At 51.7% G+C, this 18,598-nt stretch overlaps 7 protein-coding genes across 7 annotated transcripts; 5 read left to right on the forward strand and 2 right to left on the reverse strand.

Moving 5' to 3' along the window:
• Positions 1 to 93: 93 nt before the first annotated feature.
• Positions 94 to 577, reverse strand: PMZ80_000662 (uncharacterized protein; the record flags this gene model as incomplete). Its single annotated transcript, XM_064869112.1, has 2 exons — positions 94 to 180; positions 233 to 577. 2 exons carry the CDS (start codon positions 575 to 577, stop codon positions 94 to 96), a joined length of 432 nt encoding a protein of 143 aa, XP_064734609.1.
• A 336-nt stretch (positions 578 to 913) lies between these two features.
• PMZ80_000663 (uncharacterized protein) lies at positions 914 to 2,478 on the forward strand (the record flags this gene model as incomplete). Its single annotated transcript, XM_064869113.1, has 3 exons — positions 914 to 1,357; positions 1,403 to 1,896; positions 1,950 to 2,478. The coding sequence occupies 3 exons, from the start codon at positions 914 to 916 to the stop codon at positions 2,476 to 2,478; spliced, it is 1,467 nt and encodes a 488-aa protein (XP_064734610.1).
• A 746-nt stretch (positions 2,479 to 3,224) lies between these two features.
• Positions 3,225 to 4,953, forward strand: PMZ80_000664 (uncharacterized protein; the record flags this gene model as incomplete). Its single annotated transcript, XM_064869114.1, has 7 exons — positions 3,225 to 3,251; positions 3,305 to 3,633; positions 3,695 to 3,879; positions 3,975 to 4,170; positions 4,220 to 4,306; positions 4,356 to 4,437; positions 4,495 to 4,953. The coding sequence occupies 7 exons, from the start codon at positions 3,225 to 3,227 to the stop codon at positions 4,951 to 4,953; spliced, it is 1,365 nt and encodes a 454-aa protein (XP_064734611.1).
• A 1,902-nt stretch (positions 4,954 to 6,855) lies between these two features.
• Positions 6,856 to 8,355, forward strand: LAP2_1 (Leucyl aminopeptidase yscIV; the record flags this gene model as incomplete). Its single annotated transcript, XM_064869115.1, has 1 exon — positions 6,856 to 8,355. One exon carries the CDS (start codon positions 6,856 to 6,858, stop codon positions 8,353 to 8,355), a length of 1,500 nt encoding a protein of 499 aa, XP_064734612.1.
• A 346-nt stretch (positions 8,356 to 8,701) lies between these two features.
• kri1 (Kinetochore protein Spc24) lies at positions 8,702 to 10,591 on the reverse strand (the record flags this gene model as incomplete). Its single annotated transcript, XM_064869116.1, has 1 exon — positions 8,702 to 10,591. The coding sequence occupies one exon, from the start codon at positions 10,589 to 10,591 to the stop codon at positions 8,702 to 8,704; it is 1,890 nt and encodes a 629-aa protein (XP_064734613.1).
• A 550-nt stretch (positions 10,592 to 11,141) lies between these two features.
• On the forward strand, positions 11,142 to 11,882 carry PMZ80_000667 (uncharacterized protein; the record flags this gene model as incomplete). The annotated part of the gene is made up of 1 exon (XM_064869117.1): positions 11,142 to 11,882. The coding sequence occupies one exon, from the start codon at positions 11,142 to 11,144 to the stop codon at positions 11,880 to 11,882; it is 741 nt and encodes a 246-aa protein (XP_064734614.1).
• Positions 11,883 to 13,058: 1,176 nt separating this feature from the next.
• SIP3 (SNF1-interacting protein) lies at positions 13,059 to 17,330 on the forward strand (the record flags this gene model as incomplete). Its single annotated transcript, XM_064869118.1, has 1 exon — positions 13,059 to 17,330. The coding sequence occupies one exon, from the start codon at positions 13,059 to 13,061 to the stop codon at positions 17,328 to 17,330; it is 4,272 nt and encodes a 1,423-aa protein (XP_064734615.1).
• Between the last annotated feature and the right edge of the window lie 1,268 nt (positions 17,331 to 18,598).

Below are 18,598 nucleotides of genomic sequence, written 5' to 3' on the forward strand. Positions count from 1 at the left end.
ATGCGTGGCACGCTACCAGTATTCGCCTTTCTATCCAGTATACATAGTCCCGTGCCCTATCTTTCGCAAGCAACGTCATAGCGAAAGTATCGACTACCAACTCTTCCGCCAGTGTTTTGCCAGATCTTGTTTGCCGTCTGCCAGGGCGCCTATTAGCACAGGGACTTTTGGCACTGCGAGCTCCGATACTCGGTGACGGAGACAAGGGCGTAAAGCAGGAGACATGACATACCCCAACCATATAAACGCCTGCGAACATGAATAGCACAAATGCAGCTTCGGAACCGTCTATGCCTGCTGGCCGCGACGAAAGTGTATGACCCCGACTGGCCGGACGAATTGGTGGCTGTCTTCGCCTTACGCGAGCTTCATCTGGCTGTGGAGGAGTAACTGGAGTAGGCTCATTTGCGTGCTGGGGTAGTTGTGTTGCTGGCCTTCGTTCAGCGACAGCTAGGGCTTGGACGATGTTCACTTCGTCTTGTCCAGTCTGGTGGACTTCGTAGGCTCGAAGGAGTTCGTGCACAGAGATGGGCTGTGACGTTGCTGTGGGCGCCGTGATTGTACTTGTCGTCGACATGGCTGGTAAGCTGGTTGGTGCCTCTGAGGAGGAGACTGCGTACTGTGCAAGCTACTGTCTACTTGCGTACTTACTATCGAAATTCATTCAGACTTGGCAAATCGAGTCGGTGACTATACTCCGGCAGAGGCGCTGCTAAGAAAAACAGCCGATGGGGTTCGACCGGATACTCGTGGGCGGATAGTGGTCCAGACCATTGTAGACCGGAGGGTTCCTGGACGGGGCTCTGGTCCATGCCGGACCAAGGTACTATCTTACCATAGGATATTTCGATCACAAGATGGGTCCTCTTAGACAGAACATATCACGTTGTCAGCTGGCACGTATTACACAAGCATGTCCGGCAAGAAATACTTACGACCCATGGAAATGCCTGTCAAGGCAGCTCAGGAGTCTCGCCCATTCCCTCGAATCTCCATTGCGAACATCGAATGGAGTGCTCGCTCAGTTCGACACCGCCAGCAGCAGCTTCGCCAGCTACACGCAACCTTGCTCAAATACAAAGATGAGTGTGTGCAAGCCATCGAGGAGGATTTCCGCTACACTCCCAACGAGGCGCTTTTCGCATATTCTTTGACACTCAAGGACATTCGCATACACTATGACAGTGTCAGTCTCTCCGAGGAGAATGCGAAAGCGCGGAAGGTCGAGCAGGAGCAGGACAATCCAGTTCGCTCAGTTCCTGTCGGAATTGTATACATCATCCCTACGGCTGGATTGCACTGTGTGATCTCTCCAGTAGCGGCAGCTCTGGCCGCTGGAAATTGTATCGTGGTGGAGGTAGGTTTTCGGATATCTGTATAGATGAGTGTTAATGAAGGGTAGCTGCCACGAACAACAGGCCACACGAACAGCCTGCTGCAGAACACGCTGCGTGAGGCCATGAGCAACGACACCTTCGCGATCTCCACAACACGACCTGACACAGCTTTCCTTGCAGAGTGTCAAATAGTCTCGCAGACCGACCTGGTGCTTGGGACGAGCGCGCCAAGGACTGTATTCTCGCCACCTGCTGCGCGCTGTTTTGCTTTCGTCGACAGGGAGGCCGATGTGCAGCTCGCGGCTCGGAATATCGTCCACGCTAGGTGCGGGTTTGGCGCAAGGTCTTTGTACGCACCAGAGATCGTGTTCGTCCATGAAGCTGTTTTGAAACTCTTCAAATACTACCTTGAGCAAGTTTGGACTGCACGCAGACCGCAAAAGCAAGCTGATGCACGAAAACTGCCAGGCAAGTCCGAGATCTCGTCTCGGAGTTCGCCGGACGGTCTGATCAATTTGTTGTCCGGGCCAGGGTGTGAAGTGATAGAAGTCCAAGACAGGTATGCGCCATTGACAGTCACAGGCTATAGTCAATATCTGACGTGTTCCACAGGAACGAGAAAATGCTGTTCTCCCATACTGATTACTCCACGCTCGTGCTGTGCTCGATAGACAGCACCGACGATGGCATAGACCTGGCAACAGACATCTGCGGCAATGAAGGCATTGCTGCGGCCTTCTTCTTCGCATCGCCATCGGCGGCAAACTACTTGTCCACGTCACTGAATGCACATCTTTCATTCATCAATCACATTCCGACGGAGCTTCTGGTAGGGCCACGCATTCCCACGAACAGTGATGGTAGCTTGGTGCCTCGGTATCCACGGCATTTGTTCGAGGAGACTCACCCGCAAATATGCAAGCCTTCTGAAATTACTACCTCTCTGGGTACTCAAATTGAAAACAGCGGTAATTTAGAAGCATGGGCGAGATCGACGGCAAAGCCTCTGCTATCGGACGAGCTGCCGGGGAGGCGGGTTGATTTCTTCGAACAGGCGTTGATAACGGCAGCGAGCGTCAGTGTTTTGTCTTTGGTTACTGTGGGAGTTCTTGGAAGCATTCTGGTACGGAGACTGAGATGAGGACTCGCGTGTAGCATACCCTAGACATTTGGTAGACCGTGGATCGTTCAAGGGCTGGACAGCAAATGTCCTTCTGAGCAACGGACTGCGCCTCAGTAACCCCAGAACTTGGCTAGGCAGTCGAACCAAGCACAATTCTACCTTGTAGGTTGCCCGGTTTCATTCATTCAACCACTTCGCTCGATTTGTCCATAGGCTCGTGGTCACATCCTTGTCCCGAAGTTTACCTTGCCCACCTTCAATGAGGACAAGGCTTCCAACACGTGGGTAGTGAGTGCGGGTATACTCGTATTCGTATTCGCGAATCATATCCGAGCTTGACGATGACGATACTTCCGAGTAGCATTGGCAACGCCAAAACGAACCCTGAACTGTTTACCCCACAAGTACATGTGGAGACTTCGGTAAGGGTTAATGGCAAAAGACGGGGAAATTCGTGAAACGGAACGATGGGGTAGAAGCTCAAGTCTGGCACCTTCCGAACATTCAACGTTGCCGCTCGCAATCTTGATTTGGGAAAGTAAAGCGGCAAGCTTGTATGTTCACAAGGTGGTCTGAATGGCGTGCCTGAAGGCCCGCGCCGAGGTGTTTCTTGGGTACATTGAATGACATCAAACAACCTATCGAGGATCAGCTTCATTCTCAGAACAACGATCAAGGAGAATCGCCCGAATAGGTTCATTGCAAATCCTTCGCACTTCTGAGGTCCAGCAATAGCATAGTACAATCTCTAGAAAGCAGCAACAATGGCGGGCGAGGGAGCAGAATCGCCCGTAAGTGCGTCTCTTCGTTGGTGCATAGCTGAACGCTTACCATATGGCCATAGCATCAGCAGCAATCGGATGGCCTTCACGTTGTGATCGCAGGTGCTGGCATGGGTGGGTTAACATGTGCCATCGCTTGTCGTCAAGCAAACCCTCCATTGGCGGTCACTATTCTTGAGTCAGCGCCAGAAATTATGCCAATAGGAGCGGGAATTCACCTTCCTCCTAATGCGACCAGAGTCATGTCCCATCTCGGGCTTTTGGACAGGCTGAAAGAAGCTGGTGGCTATTCTCTCCAGAACTTTGTGCTGAGGAGGTGGGCGAATGGAGATGTTATCGTCGCCAAACCGATCGGCGACAGAGTAAAGAAAGAATATGGAGAAGAATGGTTGTAAGTACTTTCAGTAGTCCGTCTAACCCTGTGACACCAGCTAAGTGAATGTCGAATGAAGGACTATTCATAGAGGCGATTACCAGATGGTCTTGCTCAAGGAGGCGCGGCGCTCCGGAGCGCGTGTTGTGTTGGACTCGCAAGTAATAGGCATTGAAGCTTGCCCAAATGAGTCGTCCGGACAACAAACTGTGTTGCTGAAGAACGGGCAACGCATCGGCGCCGATGTGGTAATTGGTGCGGATGGTACGTCAAGTTGTTGTACCTTGCGAAGCTCTGGCATCCGAGGCTGATGAGTGTGCGCACAGGACTTTGGTCACGCACGCGGGAATTTGTTCTAGGTCGATCAATGCCACCTGTGGAAACCGGCGACCTAGCTTACCGAGGGACCTTCACTCGCGAACAATTGCAGTCTTTCAAGAACGCAAGAATTGACAAGTTGATCGAAGAATCGAATATCTCGGTGTGGCTGGGTCCGGGAGCACACGCCGTTTTCTACCCCTTAAGGAACAAGACAGAGTTTAATTTGGTTCTGTTGTGAGTTTATCGATCAGTGATCAGATTTGCGGTGCTGATCTGTGTACAGATGCGCAGACGACCTTCCAGAGGGTGTTCGCACCTCGAATGGTAGCTTGGAGGAAATGGCAGCCAATTTTGAGGGCTGGGATCCGGTGTAGGTGATCAAGTGTTAACGCGTCAATTGCACATCGCTAAATTTGTAGCCTGAGCATGATCATCTCATGTTTGAAGACGGCATTGAAATGGAAGCTTCTTCATTTCAAGGAACTGGACAAGTGGACAAAGGTGAGGCTGAACTGGTGCCTGATCCCAACTGAGGATGTGACCGCTAATATTCGATAGGGGCCTGTCGCTCTGCTTGGAGATGCTTCTCACCCGACTCTGCCATACCAGGGACAAGGAGCGGCCATGGCTGTTGAGGATGGCGCGATCTTGGCATTACTTCTGGCTGGCTTGCAGAAAGGGGGTTTGACTTCCACTTCCGAGGACAAACATGCACAGTTAACAAGCACATTCCAGCTGTATGAGAAGCTGCGCAAGAAGCGGACAGAAACCAACGTGGCAGGCGCTGTACGCACTCGCCAATTCTATCACTTGCACGACGGCGAAGAACAAGTGGATCGTGACAGGGAGCTGTCTGAGCTGCCCAGCTCGAAATGGCAAAGTGGATGCAAATGGAACTGGGGAGACGCGCCATACCAAAAGAGCCTCTTGGGATTTGACGTTCTTGACGATGCAGAAAACAGGTTCCAGGAGTTCTTCAACGAATCGAAAAGGACGACCAATGGTGCCGCCTTGTGATTGTTGATGCGCGGGAAGTGATGGCCGACTTCCGTTCGTCTTTCTCGATGCTGTCTTTTTGGTTTAAGAGGGAGGTCTGACAATATCATGTCAGTATTGCTCTATAGAGCTTCGCCAGAATTATCTCCAAGAAGGACCAAGCTCTGCTCTAGTGTCAGATCTTAACTTCATATTTTCGAGGCCGGATCTCGTGGATGCTGCGCTCATGGTCAGTCGCGAGCGAACCCGAGGCTGCTGGAGCTGTTAATGTTCTAATAGCAAAAGGTAGGCATTGGAACTGTAGCATCGCATTCCTTGTTTCCTTCTCTTGCCTCGTTCCTGCAGAGACTATAGCCCGTCTCTGTGTCTGGTCTTACCGCTATGTCTGGCTTTCCATCCACGTTTGTATCCAAATTGCTTCTGCATCTAGTCTTGTCCTGTGTCTGGCCGTGTCCCAATACCTATATCTGGTCTCGTTCGTGCGGGATTCGAGGTCGTCGTGCAGCCATTGAAGGACGTCCGCCGTGGTCCCATTGTTCTTTGGATGGTGAGATAGAAGCTAGCTCACAGATGACATGAAACACGAGATTCGGATATGGAACAGACCCAGGTTCTAAGGCAGTGGAGGATTGTTAGCTGTGCAGATCACCGCAGGCCAACAAGAAGGTTGTCGGTATCGAACTCTGTCCAAAGGCTACGGCGGCACACGCAGACCGCATTGGCCAGGGAGATCCAACATCCGAACGTGCAGAGACAAGACACTATATTCTGTCCTCCTGCAGAGCGTCTTCTGGGAGAGCTCATCTCCGGTAACGTGGTTATACCCCCGGCCGCCGAGTTGGAACCCTGGTAATATGCCCTGGAGTGAGAGCTTCGAATTCGAAAAGAGCTTCAACTGCAAGACCGGCTGGCTCCACCGAGACGATCAACATGACCGATTTTGGATTAATATGCTTACATTCGAACGTGGATAATAATATGCATTAGAGTTGGGTTTCTTGATCGCAAACAACATGTGGGTGCCACATCTGATATCAAAATAACGATTACGGGGTCCGACTATGATAGGAATCGGTCTACACTGGAGCCCAGACGCTGCGGGCAAGAAGGGGAGAAAGTGGGAGAGGACAGAGCGAAGAGAGACGAGTTGAAGGATCCTGCCTGCTTCAAGTACCTCTTCATCATCGAAGACTGCTCATGCGATCTCAACGGAAAGATGAATACTCGATTGATTGATATGGTGGATGTCTCTAAATTCGATACAGATCCTCTCTTGCTTCTACGAACCAGAGATCCTCGGCAACCACGATGCATCTATGATCCGACGAGACCCGGTTATCTGCTGACACGATGCTCTAATGCATATCATTCGTGATGCCATCTCGAGCATGGAACGGAAACCGTCGGCCCTGGCATAGCAGAAGTCTTGGCTGGCAGGGCCAAGAGCAACCAAGCCGCCAAAAAGTCCTGGGCCCCCGCAGAATGCTCGTCTGTTCACCAGTGCCCAGACGTCTTATCTCTGAAGCTAAGTTGTGCCTGTGCCCTCTTCCCAGTATCCAAGAAATCCCTGCCAATGATATTGATTCCAACGTGGCGATCGTCACGAGCCTCGGGCTACGCTTTCGACCTATGTTACCCAAGACTTTATCACCCGCCTATCTGGGTTAGCTGGTCCCGGAGCTCTGTAGGTAAGGTACCTTGATATGCTTCGTCATTGGATCAATGGACATGGGGCACGGCTGTATGCTGTGGCGAGCATGCAATCATGGTCGCATTCAGAATTGACCTCCGAGCTCCAGGCAAGTTGTGAGAGACATCGCTCGTGTATATATAATGGTCTCCAGCAAAGCATATCTCAGGCGAGACTCATTTGACTGATCCCTGAGATTCGTGTCATTGAACGCCGAAAAAGCTACGACCAAGATGAAGACCAGCCATATTGCCACAGCGGCTGCTTGCGCAGCATGCGCCAGAGCTCAAGAGCTGCCGATGGTCAACTCGGAAGACCTCCAGGCCCTCATCAACCTCGACGAGCTCGTCTCTGGATCACAACAACTACAAGACTTTGCCTATGCCTATCCAGAACGGAACCGAGTGTTCGGTGGTCAAGGACATAACGATACAGTGAACTTCCTGGCAGAGGTGCTGGAACAGACGGGCTACTACGACGTGACCATACAGCCGTTCGTTGAGCTGTACTCAGGCGGGTCTAGCTCGCTATCGATCAATGGACAAGCTTACAACAATTCTCTCTTGACATACACGCCGGATGGTAGCGCCAATGCATCGATAGTGGCAGTGAACAACCTCGGATGCGAAGCTGCAGACTTTCCACCCGAGGTCGCTGACAGCATCGCCTTGATATCTAGAGGAGATTGCACCTTCGCTGTGAAATCGACCAACGCAGCTGCTGCAGGTGCTTTGGGAGCAATCATCTACAACAACGTCGAAGGCGAACTTGCAGGTACACTGGGCGGACTCGGAGACTACGTAGCCAGCGTTGGTACCGATCTAGCAACGGGTGAAGCTCTTCTCGCCGCTTTACAGAACGGCACCGAGTTAATCGGCGAGCTCGAAGTCGATTCAGTCCTCGAAAACAGAACAACCTACAACGTCATCGCCGAAACCAAGGGCGGCGACCACAACAACGTCCTAGCCCTCGGAGCCCACACCGACTCCGTCGAAGCCGGCCCAGGCATCAACGACGACGGCTCCGGCACAATCGGCATCCTCAATGTTGCGATCGGTCTCACGAACTTCACCGTCACAAACGCAGTCCGCTTCTGCTTCTGGTCTGCCGAGGAATTCGGCCTGCTAGGATCAACATACTACGTTTCTCAACTCAACGAGACAGCCGAGGAACTCGCCAAAGTCCGAGCCTACCTCAACTTCGACATGATTGCCTCACCCAACTACGCCTACCTCATCTACGATGGCGATGGAAGCGCATTCAACCTCACCGGCCCCTCAGGTTCAGCCGAGATCGAAGCGCTTTTCGAAGACTACTACACCTCTGTAGGCAAGACTTACAACGCTACTGCTTTCGACGGTCGATCGGATTACGGTCCATTCCTCGATGTTGGGATCGCATCTGGCGGCATCTTCACTGGCGCTGAAGTACCAAAGACCGAGGAAGGACAAGATATCTGGGGAGGTCTCGAAGACCTCGCATACGACGAGAACTACCATGCTGTTGGTGATAATATCTTCAACTTAGCGCTTGATGCATTCTGGTTGAACACCAAGCTGATTGCGCATGGTGTGGCTACTTATGCGCAGAGCTTTGATAGTCTCCCTCAGCCGACGAGCATGACGAAGAGGAGTGCGCATCTGGCTAAGGTTAAGAGGCAAGCTTACAATGGTGCGCATGGGAGTCATGGTCATCATCACTGTAATTCGAAGGATGAGGATAAGACGAGGTAGATTTGTGCTCCCTAGGTCTGCAAGCAAAGTGTAGTTAGACACAAATGAGCGTTGTGACGAGGACGACTAAGCCCTCTGATACCTTGTCCAATTCCTGTCTCTTACCTATACAACAATTCTATGTTTCGATCTGTTGCTGGTAGCTACACCACGTGCCACACGCAGTACTCTATAACCTATTGCTCAGGCATCAAACTTCAGGCATCAAACTTCAGGCATCAACGACCCTTTCACAGCCTGTCCAGGCACTACAGTCGCCAACCGAACCGAGCAACATGGAATGAGAAATAGCATCGTCTGAAAGGGCAACACATTCTGCTTCGAAGAGTAAATGTCTTACGGTGGATTATGCCTCAGCACTAACCTCACCCGCAGACGTCTTAACCTTCTTCCTCCTCCGAGCCTTCTTTTTCTTTCCACCCTCTCTGATATCAACCCCGCCCATCTCCTGATCACTCCCTTCCTGGCCGTCCGCGCCATTCATTTTCGGCTGACCCGAATAAGTCAGATCCTTCCCTTCAAGACCCTCCTCATCCCCAAAAGTCTCCTGTCTCCACTTCCTCAGCCTTGCTTTCTTGCCCAGATGCTTCTTGTCTTTCTTCTTCTTTTCCTCTTCACGCCAGCTGGCTAGCTTCTTCAGGCCGGCAAATTGGTTCAGCGCTGAGTCGTCGGCGAGCAGGATGTCTCGATGGGTCAATCCGAAGGACTGGGGTGATGTCTCTCGATATCTGAAGCCAGCGGACTTGTTGCGTGATGTTGCGGGTAAGGCGTGGTCAAGTTCAAGCTGGAGTTGATCGTCAACTAGCTGCTCGATTATGCGTCGTTCCTTTTTGGAGTCTTTTTGGCGGTCTATGCGATCTTGCTTCTTGGACTTCTTTTTCTCTTTCAGCTTTGTGGTTCCCGCTTCATCATCGTCTTCTGTCAAACTGAAATTTGCGGCTTCTTCTTCATCCTCAAAATCAGGTATGATGTCTTTGATATCAATGTCATCATCGAACTTTGGCTTCTTCAACTTCCTCTTCTTCACTTTCGTACCTCCCTCCCCATCTTCGTCGGCGTCGGAATCAGCACTAATTTCGTCCTTCTCGGCGTAATACTGCTCATCAAACCGCTTTTGCATCTCTGCTTCCCACTTCGAGTCGTCCCAGTCATCGTCTATGAAACGTGCCCAATCTTCAGGTTTCAGATCGCCAGATTTCAGCCCAGCAGCACGCTTGATCCGTTTGACCTTCTCTTCTATCTCCTCCATGCGCAATTTCTTGAGTCGAGCCTTGTCCTCTTTCAGTTCGCGTTTCGCCTCCTCTTTGGCGGCTTTCTCAGCATCACGCTTCTTCTTCCTGCTGTTTTTCTCTTCACGTCGGACGGAGTACCTGGCTGCAGTATCTCTGGCGTAACTGCTCAGCTTCTCGTTCGATTTCTCTGGGTTCTCAAAGCGCATATTCCAGGCCTCCTCGAATTCTTCTGCTCGCTTTTCCTCCTCCTCATCGTCTGACTCGAACGGATGCAGTTCTGCTGTGTCTGTCGGAACCCATGCGCGGGCGGCCATGAAATTGGAAAGGAATGTCTCTGGGTCTTTGTCGGCTTGTTCAATGTCCAGAGTTGCTGGCTTTCTGGTTTTCGCAGCCTCTGACTTGTTCTTGCGCACAAGCAGACCACCTTCTTCCTCCGAGTCACTTTCCTCTGAGCCTTCTGCTGCGGCATGGAAGTCGCTAACGATGCTTTTCTTGAGTTGGTCTTGCTGCTGGTTGTACGACATTGGCTGGTCTTCGGCATCATCTGGCTTAACGCCATTGAGCAGGTTCTCGCGATGGTAGTCTCTCAGATACACGGGCTTTTCCTTTTTCTCCTTGACCGATGTAGGGTCGTTCTCGTCAATTTCGGTGTAGAACGTGGCCGACTCATCATATACTCTAGGGTCCTTGGATCTAATTGCGTTCAACGTTGCGAAGATTTCATTATCGAGAGCGGCAGTCGCAAGTTCGCCTTCATCGTCCTCATCTTCTGAGCTCGACGAATCGCTCTCCGACCCGTCATCGTCGTCGTTACCTCGTTTTCGCTTCCTTGACGACGATTTGCCGAGTTTATCTTCGAGCCGTGCCAATTCTTCCCGCTTCTTGTTGTGTTCGAACCGCTTTGCGTATTCCTGGTTGACCTGGAGATCTGGAATTTCTGCACCACCACTTTCACTGTCTGAACTATCAGAACTTTCGCTGAGGAGCTCTCTACCCTTTGCCATGGTCGAGGAAGTGCTTTGGGTGAGAGGTTGCGATTGAGTATAGGACGGAATTACTTGAGGGCACCTGCTCCGAACTTTTTCTGCGAACTTGCATGTGCAGCGAGGTGCAGGTGCGGAGTAGCACTGCAGTAGCTGCCTCATCGGTCTACCGTACAATTTTGCTACTGTCTGTCATTCACGCTAATAGCGTCAGTGATGATTGGCATCATCAAACAACAAGCCTGTGTTGTCAAGTTCGTCCTCTACAATTGTCGCAGCTCCCACTCAGCTATCTTCTCGTAAGCATTCGTGTCTTTGATGATCCAGTCATTGTTATGAGAGAGGAATCATCGAAAAGTAAGGCCGTTCTTGACCAGTAATACACCGATGATGTCAAGCCAATCGATACCTTGTCAGCTGACCCATGCATCTACTATCCTTGTACGACATGGGTCAGGTTTCGAGACACGTCTCCAATGACCGAATCTCCTCGACACCTGGGCACACCCTCAGCGCGTCTTCTACAAACTACAGTAGTAAGTATCACGTCAAGCGCGATCTATCAGCAATAATGGCTTCCGACGATGCTTCGGGTACGCAGCTACCGGACCGAGAACAGCTACTCCAGGCCATCGAAACAGCCCAAGCAGCCCATAAAGCTCAATCAACGGCCAACGATCTCAAATCGAAAGCTCAAGCCATGACCGACCCGAAGCAGCGGGAAAAGATGCTCCAAGAGGCGTTCGACAAGGAGATCGAAGCTAACGGCCACAGTAAAGCTGCAAAACGTATGCAGAGCGGAACATGGCAAGGCCTGGGATTCGGTGGCGGAATTGGAGCTGCGACGGGGTTGGGGTTAGGGGCCGGCCTGGGAACTGTCCTTGGCGCTGTGACAGCAGTTCCTACGGCAGGTTTGGGTATGCTTGTTGGATCGGGCGTTGGTGCTATCCATGGACCTTGGATCAAACTCGGCGGCAAGGAACAGAAGTTGGAGGACGCTAACCCGAATGAGGTTGTGGATGCGATAGAGCAGGAGAAAGATGGGCAGCAAAATAAGGAATTTGAGCAGCAACTTGCGGCGACAGCTCAAGATACCACACCCTCAGGCGGCGGTACTGCTGAATCAAAGCCTAGGAGGAAGCCTAAGAAATTAGAGATTAGGTCTCAACGAAACACAGAATCAGGTTGGCAACCTGGCGCGGCAACCGAGAATGCTCCTTCGAAGAACAGTGGTTCTAGCGAACAGAAAGCGAAGAGGAAACCAAAGAAGCTAGAGGTCAGGTCTGGAAAGAACGGAACAGGCAAGCCCTAGCTCTCACTGTTGACCTCATCGGCGGTTGTGTCAAGCTTCACAGCTATAACACCAAGCCCTCGCTCTTCCAAATGCACTCGCTGGACACATAGCGTCACCTCACTTACTTCACGCACCATGTCCGTTTCGACTGATTACTCCAACATCCCTAGACGTGGCTGCGGTCAACAATCCTTAGTACGATATCACTACCCTACCACAGCTTACCGATGCGATACTGAACGAGCTCATGCAACTCCCCCACTACTACTATAGCTGAAGTCGTCTCGCTCCTGACAACATATCCTCCCTGGCAATCGCGAAAGCAAACCCCATGCCACGACAACCACGTCACTGCTCGCGCAATCCTCCATGTACGTCCTGAGGAGGACGTCACTGTACAAAATGCAGGAAATGTAAAGTAATTTGTTCTATAAAATTGGGCGGCGTACAACTTGGCCCCCTCGAAAGGATCTGAGAGGACGTGATTATCTGACTTGAGCAAGGCCGAGAGTTGGTGAAGCTAGCCAGCAGGGGCTGCCCGTCAATTCAATCGTATGTACTTATTGGCCTGCAGTTGTACAAGACCTCTCCGCGCTCGAAGATGGCAGAAGGGGTGGAAAGACGCCTGGCGTGCGACCTCTTAGAACTCATGTCGTGCATATCCGTGAGCAAAAATGGTTCAGCCTCTATCAGACATCTATATCATAGCCCCCCCTTTCCCTCGTTGCCTGTCCTGGAATGCCGAATCCTGTACACGTAGAACTGGCGTTATCGTCGAATCCCGAGAATCACGCATGTAGAGCCGTACTTGTAACTGAGCCGCTCGACTCCATGTTCGAAGGTGGTGCTTCCGAAGGGTACCGTACAGTGATTGGTAAGGCGCACCAGGTTCCATCTTTTACTGACAATGTAGGTAGTACTAGGCAGGAAGACTGGGCCAGGGATGTGCGGAGCTGGGCGGTGCGGCCAGATCCATGCCTGGAGATCTCCGTAACACCTCGAATAGCGCCTTAGGCATCCCTACAAACACTCCGCATGCTTGCATGTGTTTCATGCAGCCTGAGACCGCCGACGAGTCACGATTCCACGTTCCAGTGCACACGATCACGTCCGCTGCGAGAACAAGGAACAGCAGCAGCCTGCGCGTTGGATACAACAACATGACACGACGACACCGGTGATAGCGGCGACGAGATGGAGACAGCAAAGTCGCTGCCACTGCCAGTGCCCGGCCAGACGCAAGGACAGACACAGGCAGCTGGAGGCACTTCAGCTGCAGCAAGCCGCAAGCTGCCATCATTAGAGGAGCCGGTAGAGGCAGGTCGGCTGATCAACCTCATTCCTGTTGGTCTCAAGGAAGCAGCGATCGACTCTCCTACTTCCCGAGCCACAATCCAGCACTATACCGAACAGATCGACCTCCTCGAACGATGGCTGGACGACTACCTCAAGGCCACGAACAGACTGGTCGCCGAACATGTCACTCTCGAGAACATCGTCAACAACTTCACCTCCCATGCTGTCCTCCCCACGACGGTCTCCGAGACTATGCTCGACCACGATTACAGCGTCCTAGCAATGAGGAAATACGGCGAGGGCGCAAAAGATTACTGGATGAGCATGATCACCGTCATCAAGAAGCTACCCGCTCTCGTCTGTGAGCCCATTCGCCTGTTCCAGGGGAACGAGTTGAAGGTCTTTCGGGAGACCAAGAGGAACATTGATCACTGGCAGAGACAGTACGATACGCTCCATGCAAAGTTCATGGCCATGGGGCGTTACAAAGAGCCCAGCTCGTTGAGGGAGGATGCTTTCCAGCTGCACGAGACAAGAAAACAGTACCTGAGGGCTGTCATGGATCTACTGCAGACCACTCCGCAAATCAGGTTTAAGTTGGATAAGCTGCTCGTTAGGATATTCTCAGATCAATGGAAGGAGATGAGGCAGGCCAAGGACAACGCCAGCACAACCTTCTCCAAGAATGCCCCTGAAATGGACCGAGTGCGAGGCTGGGTAAAGGAGATGGAGAACAGCGAGAGCAGTTTCCAGAGAGAGTTAGCTACTGCAAGGAAACAGCTTGAGGAAGAGGCTGAGCTGGCCTCGAGACCGTCAAGAGAGCTTGATGACTACTCCGCCTTCACCATGCCACACGTCGGAGGTCATGCACATACCACTAGCAGCACAAGCGCTACCTTGCAACGTTCTCCTGCTAGGGGCACCTTTAAGAATGGTGAAAGAGCTGGCTGGCTGTTCTTGAGAACCTATTCTGGCAAACCTACAAGGACTGTGTGGGTCAAGAAATGGGCCTTTGTACGCAACGGTGTCTTCGGCTGGCTTGTGCATGATCCTAGAGTTGGTGGAGTGGAGGAGAGTGAAAGACTAGGTGTGCTTCTCTGCGCTGTGAGGCCTGCTCCTAACGAAGAACGCCGCTTTTGCTTCGAGCTGAAGACCAACAGAAACACCATCTTATTGCAAGCGGAAACACAAGCCGATCTAGCTGCATGGGTTACCGCTTTCGAAGCTGCAAAGTCAAAAGCTGTGCATGATCCTGCCTCTACCGACAGCCTGACTACAAGCGCCCCGAACGATCCTGCATTCTCTATCTCAGCTCCGCCTGTCCCGGAATTCGGTACCAACATTCTTCACTCTACTGAACCAGGTGCATCCGACGACATTAGTGGGCTGGAGAAATCATCCACCTTGCCTATACCACCATCTGATGCCACAAGAGAGAGCTTCGACATGCTCAGAAGAGGTACCACTAATGACGAACCTCATGCACGAGACCATGCTCACCGCATCATGTCAAAGCTCGATCTGGCAAGGCGCGGGCCAGCTTCACCACAACTCTCTCCTTCTCCGAATCAGCCACATCCTTCGAGTGGCATCGCCAGCTTGATAGCGGCAAGTCATGGATCTATGCCCGTCGGACCAAGTGTGTCTATCACGAATCGTGCACCTGACGAGACAGGACCGTCGAGAACAGCCTTTACACTTGCTCTGCGTGACATGCCGCCAAGCAGTCTAGCACCATCGACCCTTGCCAATGCTCCAACGCCAACTAGCTTGAGCAAAGCAGCAGTGGCTGTTTCAGGTGAACGTGGCATGCGTGGCAGCGTCACAGGTCGATATGGTATCCCAAATGGCATTTTAGCCAACACATGGGGAAGCTCAAATTCGAGTTTTGTCAACAGGTTTGATCGCAACCAGCTGAGAGTGGTTTCCGATGGCAGACCAACCTTGCAACCAAGCCCATTACTTTCACCTTCCGAATCTCCACCAAAGGCTTCTTCACCCATTAGAAGAGGCTCCCAGAACGGAGTCACCATCAACACAGATCTGGCATTACCACCACCATCAGTAACGCGAGCAAGGACACCTTCGCCGACAAAGCGACATAGAAACACGATAAGCTTCGACATGGTCCGAAGTCCTGTCGATACAGAATCAGGCTTGCCAGACTACCCCAACTACTATCCTCTTCAACTTAAAACACAAGATGCACAGTTTAGATTGCTGTTTCCTGACGTCCGCAGGGACGAACGGCTGACCATGGTTTTCCGTGCAACTTGGAACCCAAGCGGTCAGCAAGACTTCCCCGGTCGAGCTTATGTAACAACAAAAGACTTGTATTTTTACAGCAACCATTTTGGCCTCGTCCTAACTTCGGCCATATCACTGTCTTCAGTGGACGAGGTCACAGCAGCACCCGGTAAAGATTGCGACTTCCTATTTATTCATTTCAAGGAACAATCATCGAGTGGTACGACTCGAGTCACGGTTAAGACTTTCCTTGAGCCACTTAGATTGCTGCAGAGACGCCTCAACTATCTTGTCAAGAACAGCCAATCAGGAGACCCACAACAACTAGATGATATTATCAAACAACTCTTGAGACTGGAAACAGATACGCTAAAACGCGCATCATGCAATGAATCAATGGAGGACACCGCGGCGGATACACCAGTGGACCTTCATCCGTCTGGTCGCCCTCGAGCATCGACAGATTTCCGCGGTCCAACACGAGTAGATCGCAGCCTCTATGGTAGCATCACAGACCGCAGCACATTCAAGCTCCCTGCTCAGCCAGTAAAGTACGTCCCACCAGGCTACACTCGCCTAGCCATAGAACGAGAGTACGACATATCTCCCAAAGCGCTCTTCCATGTTATGTTCGGTGATCGATCCGCCCTGTGGCAGCTCCTGCAGCATGAACGTCGAGCCCGAGACCTCAAACAAGGTCCCTGGACCTCAACCTCCGAGGATGCACCCGGCCGCATGAGCCGCGCATTCACATTCACCATACCATCGACCAACCTCCTGGGACAAGAGAAATATATACCAGTCAAAGACTACCAGTCCATCGACGTAGTCAACGACCACCTCTGCTACGTCATCACCGACCGCCGGACCCCCTGGCATCTCCCCTTCCAATCATCCTACCGCCTCGTCTCAAAAATCGTAATCACCCACGTTGCCAAAACGAAATGCAAACTAGCAATCTACATCCGAGTCGACTGGTCATCTGACCCCTGGATCCCAGGAATCAACACCATCCTCGAGCAACACGCTCTACACGACCTCGACCTCGATGCCCAAGACACAGCAGATCTAGTCGCCGACCAAGTCCGCCGTCTAGGCTACCACTCCCGGACGAAGAAGTCGATCCAGATCTTCGGACAGGTCGGTCTATCATCCGAGGTAACACAACTGCAAATGGACGCCTCCGCGCTCAACATGGAAATGCGCCGGACACCACAGCGGCGGACCCTCGTGCGGTTACTCATGGAAGACCTCACTTCTGCTGTGCAGTCATATCTCGGATCTGCAGTACAAGCACTCCTCGACATATTCACCTGGATCAACAAGACCATATCCGCCAACAGCTTTATCCTCATCTTGCTCCTAGCCAGTATGCTATGGAACTCCTTCTATTCATTCCGCGACACCTGGTCCTGGTACCAAGACCGCAACACCGCAAAATTCATGCGGCGAATCGGCGTGACGCCTGATAATGTAATGAGTCGCTCAATTTCAATATCCGATCTCGACGTCGCAATGTCCTCGAGTTCAAACGCCGTCCTACCGGAGGCTGGGAATAACCCCTGCTACACCGTCTTCAGCAATGAATACCTCATCTCCGACACCTCCACACCATCTAGCTCCCCAGCCGCACGTCTCCACTCAACCCGCACAACCCTGGGCACCCACCGCCACGATCTCCTCGTCGCGCTCCGCGTCGTGAATAGCATCGAGCGCGAGGTGATTCAGGGTGAATACGAGAGGTTCGCGATGGATGAGCACCAGCGATGCCTATCTGTTGCACCGCTAGTGAATGGGACAACGAGCAAAGACTTGATTGGGGGAACGAAGAAAGAGCAGGCTGCATTGCACAGCTGGTATGAGGAGTATTGTGCTAGTTGTGGAGTGGATTATGAGAGGGTCGTTAGGTCCGAGGGACGGTGATGAATGAGTGAATGGATGGAATGAGATATGAAGTGGGTGGGTGGGTGTATAGGTAGGTTTCCTGAGACTATGGGGAGGATGTATGATACGATGTGATACCCATTATTATCGTCAGGTCAATTACATATGTACCTGATGCCTGTTCCGCCGTGGTTCATATTCATTGTATATTGTCTCGCGAACTTGAATGTGTTGGCGTGCCTCCTACTGTACATGGCGTGGTTGGTCTTGTCGTGTCATGCATGCTCTGACCGAAGCTTGACGTTGGTCGTTGTTGCCGTCCATGGATGATATTCCGCCTGCAATGAGGTCGGTGGAGTTGTCCCCTTCCTCGATTACATGCACCCTGGTTGTGCCTTCCTTGTGAGAGTTGTACCTGCCTACCGTGAAGAGTGAGATCGATGCTTCCTGGTTCTGGGGATCTTTCTTGGATGCACAGGCGTGACCAATCCTGATCGTACCATCGGTCGTGCCTTCTTCACATCTACCATGATGCGCCATCATCCATCTCGTAGTCACAGGTCATTATGGGTGATATTTCAGTGTTCGATGGAAAAAGCCATGCTTGGAATCAACTTGAAGCTTCACGAGCAAAGAATAAAATACCATGTCTGCTTGCTAAGTGTTGGGGCCTTCTTTCTGAGGTTCAGAGAGGGATTTTTGTCCATGGAGACGTGTCTAGGAGTGAGTGTGAACACAATCGACGAACCGAAGCAAGGGCACTGTAATGTAGTTTTAACAGGATGCATGCTTATGGTGTGTGTAGCCAGCCAGATACGGAGAACATTTCCGGGTTTTGGTGCCTAAATGCCACTTGCACCTTCCATTTCTGGCTAGCTAAGGTGTTACCACTGGCAGCAGCGACATTAACATTGACGATGGCAAAGGCAACTATTACTTGCAACTAACGGAAGACATGAACACGATGACAAGGGTGATGGCGTCGATTATTGCTCGTTGCAGTATTGCAGCGAAGCCCGTCACCAACGGAGATCGTCGCCGACCTTGCGCCCGGCTCTGCCTGCCACCACCACTTTCATGCATGTCGTTGGTGGGGTCACCGCCTCCAAACACGACATCATCATTCGTCATCAACTATGTACCTGGCGCCAACGCTCAGCTTCCCACCTCCATTCCATCCGTGTCTAAGCGACAGCAACCACTTCGCTGACTCGCATGCCAGCGATATTGTAGTCTAACAACAAAATTTATCAACACATTATTGAATAATTAGCATAACAGCAAACTCAACTCCTCGCAACAAAACT

This window comes from Knufia obscura, assembly GCF_036327395.1.
Source record: "Knufia obscura strain CCFEE 5817 isolate CBS 148926 chromosome Unknown scaffold_1, whole genome shotgun sequence".
NCBI classification, from domain to species: Eukaryota; Fungi; Ascomycota; class Eurotiomycetes; order Chaetothyriales; family Trichomeriaceae; genus Knufia; species Knufia obscura.